The sequence below is a fragment of the Taurulus bubalis genome, assembly GCF_910589615.1.
Source record: "Taurulus bubalis genome assembly, chromosome: 3".
NCBI lineage: Eukaryota > Metazoa > Chordata > Actinopteri > Perciformes > Cottidae > Taurulus > Taurulus bubalis.
The window spans coordinates 4,701,214-4,713,381 of NC_136591.1; the positions used below are offsets into that span (position 1 = coordinate 4,701,214).

A 12,168-nucleotide genomic window follows, 5' to 3' on the forward strand; every position below is an offset into this window, starting at 1 on the left:
GAGAGCGATGGTGATGAAGAGCAATGGTTTCATGTCAAGTCAGCGTGAGCCAACCTTACTTGTAGTGTGCAGTACCTCTTGCTCTCACAGAAGCTTGCTAAATAAATACAATAAAACAATCAGATAGGTTACAAGTGACCACAAAAGAATCAGAAATATATAACGTTATTTGTGCTACCAAGAAGCCGGAACTCAAAAATAAACCCCCAAAACAAATCAACAGTTTCAGGTCTGGGTTTACTTCATGTCAGCTACGCATGAGGCCTGTGTATTGGATAGACTAATTATAGAATATAAATATTTGATATACAATTCGTCATGTGCATGTTTCCAAATGTTTTTTTCTATTATCCATAATGCCCAGTGTATCATTTTTTTTAATGAAAATGCTGAAACCAGCGCCATGACTCGCTGGTACAAAAATGTCAGATTGCATCGGAAGTCACATTTAGACCAAAAACTAAACTAACATTTTGCTTCCCAAGACTGTTCATTAATCAAACATCCATTCATGTGAATTATTTTTTGGCATTTTAACAATATTAAGACTAACTTAATATGAATAAAAACTGTTCCTACCTCAAGAAGGACCACTGTCTGGTTCAGTCAGCCCCTGCACTGTGACTGGGATTCTCTCACTTCCCTCTTATATTTCAGCTGACATTGCAAATTCATCAGAATCCTCCGACACCACACTAACCCGGCCGGTCTCTCTAACATGACTATGTCACGCTGTAATGTTGAAATGGACTAATGTTGAGAAATGACCCCCCCTCCCAGTTCAGCTGTTCCATGAACAACCTTCCCTCCTTTGAACTGTCAGGTGCATTTGACCAACCCTCTGCTATGAAACACTGTAGGCGAGGCTGGATCCATCCCTGAAAGTTTGTCAACAGGTTTGTGCAATTCATTGAAATGTTTGTATATGTACCATTAAAACATAATGTCAACTTGCATATCCCAAAGAGGGTCCTTTTCTCCAGTGTTTTAGACTAAATTCATGTTTAAATATATAACCACAAAGCGAACCTGGGGCCAGGAAGCATTAGTGCATGAAAGCACCTCATTGACGGGTCAGAGAGTATTGTACTGGCTCTGTGGCTCCCTAGCAGGTTAAATTAAAGTATGGTCAAATGAAACATATGCAAGAAAATTGTTTTGCAATGCAATAGCAATAATAAAACATCAGAGACATATCTATCATATGAACTGACTATGTTGTGATTTATTTATGTTTTCTCCCCGTTAAAGGTGTTTGTGATATTGGGCTTTACATATTAAATTAAATTGAAAAATGTTTTTAAGGTAGTTACGTCAATACTAAGAGCGCAACAAATTATGTATTTTTTATAAAGAATTCTAATAAGGATATTAGATCCTACTAGCTGTTTCACAAATACAAATGTCTCTAAATGATCTCAGTATTCTTTTGGCCAATATGCCAAAGCCACTACAAGCTCAATTTGGTGTGTGTTTCACCATACTTAACCATAACATACAGACCAAACTTCAAGCCTTAGTGATTTGGATTTATTGCCCAGATAAAAACATTTTGGTTTGGTTGAGAAGTTTGTAAGATTTAGTGTCAGCTAATGGTGAGGCTGCAGATTGTATTCAACGGAACGTTCCTCTGCTCACTCTTCAAGTGTGGAGAACTACGGAGGCATTCAGGTACCGTAAAAACAGGTTTGGTTGGTCCTTTCTGGGCCACTGTAAGTGCAACATGGTGGACTCTGAAGAGGAGCTGATACAGAAGTAGACATGGAGGCCACTGAAGCCAATGTTTGCGGTTTCATCTATAAGTTGTAAATATGTGAGCAGATGACAACGAGCATGAAGAGAAAGAGATTCCCATTTTTAATGATGACTCTCATGGAGCAGTGGCTGCTACTTCTGTGTGGATGCTGAGTCGGAGCAGACAATGTCGTAAAAGTCGCATTCATTCCTGTGACTGTTCAGACTAACATATGAAAGTGGTCCAAATCACAATTGAAAAGATTAGATTCCATGTGATTTGTGCTGTTCCCGTTAAGAAACTTTACATATATAAAAAATGAATGGGAGTTGGTCCACTTCTGCGTCTGAGCGTGACCTATAGTGTTCTAGAGTTCACACAGTGTGTCTATCAAATGAACATAGGCATACAGACTGGGTGTAAGGCTTGTGACATATCCGTCAATCAAAGTGGGAGGAAAGGCGAAACATGACTTGCAGAGTGAATCGATGATAGAAAAATGTGGTGTTATGGTTCGTCAAAGGTTTTTTGGGAACTGAGTATGACTCAAAATGATCACGAGTTTGACCGAGTGAAACGAGAAGCTGGGAGAAGCAGACTCAAGTGTACATGAGTCAGTCAGACCAAACCAATAGGCCTTGACAGTATTAAAGTCTCACCCTGGTCACTGTCTCACACACCCTGGCTCTCTTGTGATGGAATGTTATACATCTGAAGCCTGACAGGTGAGTACATTGATGTTTCTCTCCGTCCTTGGTTGCCAGAGGTTTCTTCTTTGTTTTCATGTTTTTTTTGGAGAGGATGTTTTCGCATCACAGAAGGTATTTAGTTTTTCGTTAAGACAAACCAGTCGTAATTCTAAATTACCATTTCTAGTTTTTACTCTATGCAATATCCATTCATGTTGCCACTTGTCTTTGCTGGTATACAGGGCTTTTTGTCTTGTGTGGACAGCTGGGTTGTATGTGTGTAGTGCCAGAAGCTCCAGCTTTACTTGCCAGATAAGTGCTGAAACCATTCCCCTTTTTCACAGACTGTAAGAGAGTCTGGTTCAGATCAATTTAGGTGATTGTTTTTAAATCTATAGCCAGGTCTTTGGCTACACACAGACATACGGGTCTGTAAGCAGTGAAGAAGCGCCCACCCTAGTGTACCTGGCCCAGTCTATTTGACGCTCCTGCTTAGTTTCTTCACTTTTCCAGCTTTTTAGTTTCAGTGTCTTTTTTTTTATTATCTTCGTCCTCCACGCCAATCCAGTGAATCCAAATTCACAATAGATCTGACATTTTGCAACAATCTGTTTGTTTTACAGCTGTGTTATTTATATATATATATATATAATATAATATATAGTATTTCACAACGACCTAGAATGCAGCTGCTTGATTATGAGTGGCTGCACTCATAATCAAGGACCGAGACTTAGATGGACAAAGCCAAGCACACCTGGCATGTTTTGGATTAACTGTACAATATATCAAGGGTCATGCGATAATCTGAAACACAATGTATCATTCACAACATGGTGTAATGCAGAAGCAGCTGCTACTATGTATTGCCTGTGTTTGTACCCTCATATCTAGCAGCAGCACATTTCCCAAAGTTTCACTTCAGCTTTTACAGATATCATGTCACATTATGGCAGATAGGGTACGTCCTTTTTTATCAGATATATGCGTGATGGATTCGAAGCTTACCTGTTGCATTATGTTTGGTGTTCAGTTTCACACAGACTCTGACTATACACTAGTTGTTTGTAGTTTCAATTATTTTTGTTTCATGAGACACTTCATATTTAATTATCTCTAGATTAAATAAGGTCTTATCTTCGTAAGAATTGCAGACAACTTGATAAATAAAAGATTAGAGTGCTATGCTTTATCTTTGTATTGGTCTCTTTTACGTTTCAATCCATAGTGTAAGTTTGATGTCTGTATGTTTCTTCTCTACTTCAGACAGCAGCGTTTAGCCATGAGTGACTGGTCTTACTTGTCCTCACTACTAGACAGGGTCCAGTCTCACTCCACCGTGGTGGGGAAGATCTGGATGAGCGTCCTCTTCCTGTTCAGGATCTTTGTTCTGGGTGCTGCTGCGGACAAAGTCTGGGAAGACGAAGTGACAGAGTTCTACTGTGACAGCCTGGAACCAGGATGTGCAAACGCCTGCTACAACTGGATGTTCCCAATATCCTACATTCACTACTGGGTTCTGCAGATCACCTTTGTGTCAACGCCCACCCTAGTGTACCTGGCCCATGCTGTCCACATCATCCACAAAGAGAAGAAGATGCTGGAGAGGCTACGGGACAGCACTGCTGGAACTGTATGGAGGAAGCCAAAGTATACAGATGATAGAGGGAAGGTGAAGATAACAGGCATCCTCTTTTGCACTTACATGACTCAGCTGGTCTTCAAGATCATCCTGGAAGTGGGATTCAGTGTGGGCCAGATCTACATCATTGGCTCTGTGTTCATGGTCCCCTACTTCCACTGTACCATGTCACCTTGTTCCCATTTAAGTGGTGCCCAGTGTTACATCTCCCGTCCCACAGAGAAAACTATTTTTGTCATCTTCATGCTTGTAGTTTCAGGCATTTCAGTGCTCCTCAACATCATGGAGATTATCTACCTGCTCTGTAACAAGAGGAGAGACGCCAGGAATCTGCTTCAAGATCAGCAGCAAGGGCTCCGCCCACAACAGTGTCGAGCTAACCAGACGTCGAGCAGCCAGTTTGAAGGTACCATCCTGTTGCCTCTAACAGGCCTCTGCAAGGATGACAAACACATTGACTCTGTCAGTAAAGAGAAGGACACCTGATGCTGCAATCTATATCTATATATACACGTATATTCATATGTACATGTATATGTATATATGTATGTATAGTTGTATATATACATATACATATATACATATATATGTATGTGTATATATCATTTATGCATTGTAAAATACCATAGGATTAAGTGGTTGCCTAATGCCTAGTGCTCGTATGAGTACTTTGGGTTAGGGTTTGTAATGTGTAATGTGTCTGTTCAGAACATGGTGTCATATTAGTATAATTATAATATTTGTACTGGTCAAAGTTTTCACCATGTTTGAGGTTGTTAATTTTCTTAAAATAAACTTTATTGCTATATGTGCATTAATTACAATACCGTACAATTTATTTGTCAAGAAAAAAATGAGATACACAAGAAATACTAAAGGAATCAACATCAACATTACACAGATGAGCTTATCAGATGTTATGGATTGCAAGGCCAATGATATAGAGTTAGAAAATGTTCAGTCACTGTTTTGGTGAAGGTCATTAGAGGTCATTAGAGTACATAATGCTGGAAGGCGATGAACACACGAGGTAGGACAAAGACAGGGGAGTATACAGCATGTGTGGGGTTGGCAGAGGGAAACATCAGGGCAGGTGATTGAGCGCAGGTGTAGGGAACGACAAGTCAGGACTAACAGGATGTTACACATTACAGATATAACGATGCCTCTCATACATTTAATTTCACTTTATATCGCAAGTTACTTTGAACTTACAAATGATCTCTATCATAAACACTCGAACCAGCAGAGTTATTTGTGCTTGTACTAGTGAGCCATAACTAAGAAAATATCAATTGTAAAAGACAAATAAAATGAAACCTCAAATCAAATTTCGCTGTCTGCTCTCTTCAGTGCAGAGGACAGGGCCAACCTACCAACAATCGTGGTCAGCTGTGGAGCGGCTGATGAAATTATCATCATCGTAAGATAACGTAAAATAGAGCTAAAGAACTGCAGAACAGAGAACACTGTGCAGCTCACCAAGTATGATTTTAGTCATTCATAAAGTGTCTGTGAGTAAAATTGCTGCAGTGAACACGACTTTATTTATTAATTGATGGCTTGTTCCATAGGGACAGATACAGCACAATATATACAGACAAACTGACAACAGCTATCCGATGCAAGTATGAAAGCGTACGGGAGTCACCATGGTGACCGTCACACACGCTGCCTTCTCCAGTCATCTCCCTTGCCACAGCTTCACCACCTGTACAAAAGGAATGTGGAAATATAAAGTCAGTGACAGTCCCTCCATATCCTCATGTCATAACCATAATGCCATAAGAAAACATGAATAAATAATTAAACTGTGTTCACCAATCAAACTCCTTTTTAAAAAATTTGAAAGTACTGTGGTGACACTCGTACTGTATAATGCTGCACGATAGATGCTCTGGCATTGTTGGGATTGTGTGAATGAAATAATTAGGAGAAATAGAATTAGAAGTGTTCAGGGATCCCTTCAGCCACAAGCACTTCCATTTCTGTGGCAAAAGAATCCTTTTCTTGGTCTTCCTCTTGGTAGTTGCTGTGATTCATTGTAAAGAACCACTGATCAGCAGCTCATTTCTATGTATCAACATTCACAAAGTGCTCTGCAGGCTGAACCAGCTGCGCACATGTAGAGGCTGATTTGGGATTTATAAAAGGACATTGAGCACTGGCAGGCTAACGCAAGGTGTTATAAATCTGAATACTTTTTGCCATACGTGCATTTCCTCCTTTTAGCGTATGCAAACATTTAGTGTGGATCCTATGCACTGTTTTATAAATTACACTCCACAGCTGTCAAAGCAGCAGCAGGGCTTCAGATGTCTCTGACTCATGTGAAAACTGTGCCACTGATTTCAATGTCTTTACATTTATGGCCAACCTCAAAATTAAACGTCTCTATAAAATGAACCTCCCATAGGCGTGTGCTCTCCATTGTTGTGGTTGGTTTATAGGATGCAAAACTAATCCAGAAGCACATTGACCTGAATTTGCAAATGTACGGCTTTGTCCCCCACCATGTGACATGCTCACTGTTAAATTACCTTTATCTAGTTCCTCTGTGGAAAACAAAAACAAAAAACAAAGAGTCTCACATTGTTCTTTAATGAATGTGTTCAAGTGCTTGAACTTTTTATTTTCTGCAATGAATGAAGTGATAGTTAGTGAGCTTTATGTTTTGCTTAGCTGGTAATAATGGAATGGTGACTTTTGTATGCGATTAGTGGAGAAACCTAAGCAGCCACATGCCATGTGTTTGCAACTGTATATAGGCCCCAAGATGATGCAGAAGAAGAGAAGAAACATTTAAGGTTTATTCAGGTTGTGTTTATTAAAATAAAAAGGAGGAAATATTAATCTAAAAGTGTTTATGAAAATAGACACGCAATATTTGTATCTTGATCGTAACAAGGCAGGTCCAGGTTTGGCCGACGGAGGCGTGTTTCCCCTGAGGCTGTGGCTGCACGTGGCACCGTGTCAGCCGGAAGCCCCGCCCTCGTGCTGCCGTGGCCGCCGCATGCTGAAAAAGAAGTGCGCCGTGGTGCCGTCATGTAGAACGACTAGCTCGTATTATCGATATCGATTTACCAACAAACATGGCAGCGACTATTTCTTTCTCCTGTCCTTGAATACAGAGGCGTGTCTAACAAGGTAATTTACGCTTATCGACCGAGGGGGTGGTTCTTTTCTAGGGAAAGTATGCTAACATTAGCCTAGCCATTTTGTTACTGAAAGTTTGATATTCTGATTGAGAGCAGGAACGCCCATCAACCACGTGATGGCCGACTGGTTGCTGTCATCTCGGACTTGTCAAACGCCATTCGGCATCTGTACATCAGTCATTTTACAAATATTTGCATGAGAGTTATTTAGAAATAAGTTTGTGCGCTGCAAAGTGGCATAACGTTAACGTAAGTTGAGTGTGACGCACACAAACTGATTTTCGACGTTAGTCTGTGTTTATTGTTAAAATAGCTAACTTCGAAAGTAAAGCCCAGTAAACTGTGCGTGTCTAAAATCGGCGAATAACTTGTATAACTTTACGTAAAGTTAGGCATGCAATGTAAACTAGCGTTAACTTGTGTAACAGCGTTGACGGGGCCAGACGCTCACTCGCTGTTTATGAATATAAAGTATAATTTAGCAATGTTCGACACGACAGTCTTGTTAACTAGCTAGCGTCAGCTGAACCTTTGCCCGGCCGTCTGGGCAACGTTATGGACTCTGAAGTTGAGTAGTTATAGTGCAGTGTGTCGTTCAACAAGTCATTACATTGCAACTCAGTTTTTCATATTCATTCATTTTATCAACATTACTATTTTATGTCAATTGTAGTCTGCGGACCTTACGTGCTGTTACTATTCAGTTGTAGTACCCGTTTCAGCCCCGCATGCTTCTCTACCGTGGCTGCTGTCTTTAGCCTCCCTGCAGAGGAAGCTCAGCTACGGGTCAGACATGAAGCCAAGAGCGGCCTCTTCCCACAACGCACCGGATTGTTGAACCAGTATTGACATGCTGGTCAGTGTAGTGTTGAAGTAATGGTAAATCAATATATTTTCCAGACGTGTCACTTTGTGCTACACATAATGTAGAATGAAACCATAGTTGCTGCCAGGCAGTGTGTCTCATCTGTCATGAAGACTACAATCCTCCCGGAGCTCTCCCTGTGCTCTTAACAACAGAATGCATTTAGATTAGATTTAGATTATTGCAACCAGGTTTTGTTATTTATACTGTTTCAGATTCTGCCTATCAATTCTAGTTCGTATGGAATTAAGGTTCTGATTTTGGGAAATAAATCAGAATATGTTGGAAAGCAAAAGACAATAATTTCCAACAGATTTACACAGCCATTAACAGGAATTTGTTATATGACTCAAATGACTGGTATGAGACAGAACAACATATTCTCTATGCCAGTGGAAGTTCACTGTTTTAATTTGTTTGATGCCGAAGCACTATCGGATTCTTTATCAATATGACACAAGCAGTGTGTAATGGCTTATGTAAATGAGCACATTAGGTTCAAACTGCTTTCAGTGAGTACAATTTAAAATAAATCATGTTTCCTTATAAATCACCAGTTTTTTAAAATCTGGTTCCTTTTCCCAACCCTGCTAGTTCTTGTCACAGTTTTCTAAATGAAACATGTCTCTTTACAGAACAGTAACATGATTAACTACAGCATCAACGGTCTTGAGGGACCTCAGCTGACATCTGTCCCGTGCTCGAGTGCCAACCTCTCCTCCTGCACCCCCACTGGGTCCCTACTGGACAGAATGGTGGTGGGGTCCCCCTCTGAAGCAGGGCTGTTCCAACGCCGTCACTCAATCAACCTCCCCAGTGCAAAGTTCAGCCAGAGCCAGTTTGTCAACAACCTTAAAAGGGATCCCTCAGCATTGTTGGGTAGCAGCTGCATTAGCAACAAGGAGAACCATTTCAGTGCGTGCTTTTTTTCAGAGCAGGGGGACAGGCTGTGGCCTGGCAGTCAGTCGTGTGTGAGTGGAAGCAGCCAAGTCAACTCGAGTCGCTATAAGACGGAGCTGTGCCGGCCCTTTGAGGAGAACGGCACCTGTAAATACGAAGATAAGTGCCAGTTCGCCCATGGCGTGCATGAGCTGCGCAGCCTGGGCCGTCACCCAAAGTACAAGACTGAACTGTGTCGCACCTTCCACACCATTGGGTTCTGTCCGTACGGGCCGCGATGCCACTTTATCCACAACGCAGAGGAGCGTCGCGGGCCCCCTCCCCTCTCCGCCTCCAACAAGATGGATCGCCCTCGCCTGCAGCACAGCTTCAGCTTCGCCGGCTTCCCCAGCTCCAGCGGCCGGCAGGACAGCCCCACCTCTGTCACACCTCCACCCATGTTCTTCCCCGGAAACCCGACGGACTGGCAGAGTAATCCCCTTGCCCACTCAAGCCAGGAGCTTGCCGGCCTGTTTGGCCCCAGCGTGGGGCCTCCACCTGTGTCTGAGCTTCAGGTTCTAAACCCTCCTTGCCCGACCACCCCCTACTTATTCCAGCCCACATCAGAGATCTCCCCCAGCCCCCCGGACTCTCTGTCTGACCAGGAGGGTTACCAGAGCAGCCTGGGCAGTCAGAGCGGCTCAGAGTCCCCACTCCTTGATGCCTCCCGTCGCCTTCCCATCTTCAGCAGGCTGTCTGTCTCTGATGACTAAAGTGTTTGCGTCTCTTGGCCTGAGATGGGAGAAATGGAAAAAGACAGGAGGGTGGAGACCAGTCGCCTCTTTCCCCCTGTTTACAGAAGAAGCAGGCTGCTCAGTGCATTGTTGTAGCAAGCAAGTCTCATCATAAATCCCGATCAAGTCTACTTCCAATATTGTAAACAGTTGGTTAACCAGAATCCTATTTGCGTAAAAGCCTGCACTGGTGCCATGGTGGAATGAACGTGAATGATTGTGTTAAGTAGTTTAATATGACTTATTTTGTGCTGTAGGAGTGGCAGTGGGGTCTCTGTGCTGAGCAAAGTGAGTTTTAGTGTTGTGTGTCTTTACACAGCCATTATTATTATTATTATTATTATTATTATTATTATTATGATCATCTGTGCCACAATCCTAACACCCTCCTTGAGGCTTGTGTCAACTCGGTGTTCATTTTTAATGGATCATCAAATGGAGAATGTCAAAAGACTGTACAATTCTAAAAGTGCCTTGGAGTTGATTCATGTGAAGCCAACAGTGAGCCGAGACTTTATTTTTCACTCTAATCAAGCCCAGTGTCCTTTTCCTCTCGCATGTCAGTGTGACTGTTTTTTAAGAGTGTGACTGACGATTGCTTTCCTGTAGTCGGGCAGGAATCCTGGTGATATGTGCTTTGTAACATTCAGTAAAAGAGGCCTTTTCTTTTAAAACGGCCAACATCAGGGTTTTGAATCTTTGACTGCGATTCTAAATGATCTCTGAAGTTGGAGGTTGAGTAAAAGGGCAATTTCACCCAGGTTACCAGAAAACATATTCTCTCCCTTACTTTTATTGGCATACTTGTATAGTAATGTAGAAGGTTGTGGTTTTCTTTTGCCCAGGTTTGGAGGTGTGTGTCTGTTAGATCTTGCCTCTGTCCCAGTACAATGGAGCAGGGTGGGATCTAGTTTATTGTGCTCACAGCATTAAAAGGTCATATTTAAATATATGTATGCCTATGTATTGTCCACAGAACACACTGGAGACAGTTTTCATACTGACTATTGCGCTTGTACCATTTTGTTTAAATGACAGCTGTGGCACAGAGAATGTTTCTAATTTGGTGAACTAGTATTGGACATTAAACTTCTAGCAGACAACGTTTACAGCAGTCGGCAGGTTCTTAGTGTTAATTTGCCATGTTGGTCTTTAGATAATTTGTCAGCAGTCAAGCTTGGTCCAATCACCTAGAAATCAATTATATGTTGATTCTACCATTTGTATTATAATTATTGTTATTATTATCGTCCAGTTTATTTCCCAACGTCTTCTGTGTGAGGGCTTTGACTGTCACTGCTTATTTATCAAAATCTATTTATTGCTGATCTTAAGCATTTTTATTTTGTATTTATCTGGTTAATGAAACAATAGAATATATTTTCATTCATGTGAAATTATGATCTTCCATATTAATTGCAAGATTGTGAAGACCTGTTTGTGTTATTTTTTTCACAGTTAATATATTATCCTGCAATGACATGTTTTGTAACATTTGATTTATTTTGAAAGTGAATGTTTATTTAAAACACACAGGTTAAATAATGTAATGTTTGCTCTTCCCAGTGAGTGTTGATGGGGTTCTTCTGTCTGCTGACACAGCAGCTGTGTCTGTGTCAGCAACGGCTCACTTGTGGCTTTCTGCTTTCTTTTTACACAGACTTTTTTTTGCCAGAGCAGCCCTTTTCTCTAAAGCATAAAATTCACGGTGAATGTATATGAATGCCCATATTTTGTAGCAATTTATTCAATACTAGGCCTAAAATGCACTAAAATGTTTGGAGAAAATAATTATGTATTCTTCAGACGCAGATGCACGGAACAATACATCAATTGGGTTAAGACCTCCATACTTTGAATTTGATTGATCTCAAAGTGTGTTATAACCTCAAAATGTTGGAACCCTGTTTACATCTTGGACTGTGTTCAGGCCTCTAATCCCTGCTGCAGTTCTGGGCAGCAGCACCTTCTTTCATCCTCTGGAATGTATACTGGCTCTGGAACAGTCTTGTCCTTGTATCCGTGTCTTTTACTAGGATGCATTGTCATTTATTTTTCAGTCACTGAATCAGTTTAACTTTATGTGACTAAAGCATTGTAAGCTCTTATTTTGAAAAGATGATGGAAGCATGCCTGTTTCACAATATCTCGCACAGACTTATTAGCACTTTAAGTCAACACAATGATTATGTAAAGGTTATCTTTGACCACTTTTGCCCATGAAAGTGCCTTTAAATACATTCCCGGTTTCCCAAATGTTGTGCCTTCATCATTTTCTATAACGGAGTAGAGAAAAGCCTGTCGCTGTAGGTTAGGTGTTCACAGGATTCACACATGACAAGCACCTGTTGAATGTATTTTACAGCAGCCATCACTGTTCCTACAGTAATAACTTTGTTCATGGTT

The 12,168-nt window shown here is 41.2% G+C and overlaps 2 protein-coding genes across 2 annotated transcripts; both read left to right on the forward strand.

Moving 5' to 3' along the window:
• Positions 1-3,706: 3,706 nt before the first annotated feature.
• LOC306733880 (gap junction Cx32.2 protein-like) lies at positions 3,707-4,552 on the forward strand (the record flags this gene model as incomplete). Its single annotated transcript, XM_079215190.1, has 1 exon — positions 3,707-4,552. The coding sequence occupies one exon, from the start codon at positions 3,707-3,709 to the stop codon at positions 4,550-4,552; it is 846 nt and encodes a 281-aa protein (XP_079071316.1).
• A 4,181-nt stretch (positions 4,553-8,733) lies between these two features.
• Positions 8,734-9,741, forward strand: zfp36l1b (zinc finger protein 36, C3H type-like 1b; the record flags this gene model as incomplete). Its single annotated transcript, XM_079215191.1, has 1 exon — positions 8,734-9,741. The coding sequence occupies one exon, from the start codon at positions 8,734-8,736 to the stop codon at positions 9,739-9,741; it is 1,008 nt and encodes a 335-aa protein (XP_079071317.1).
• Positions 9,742-12,168: the final 2,427 nt, after the last annotated feature.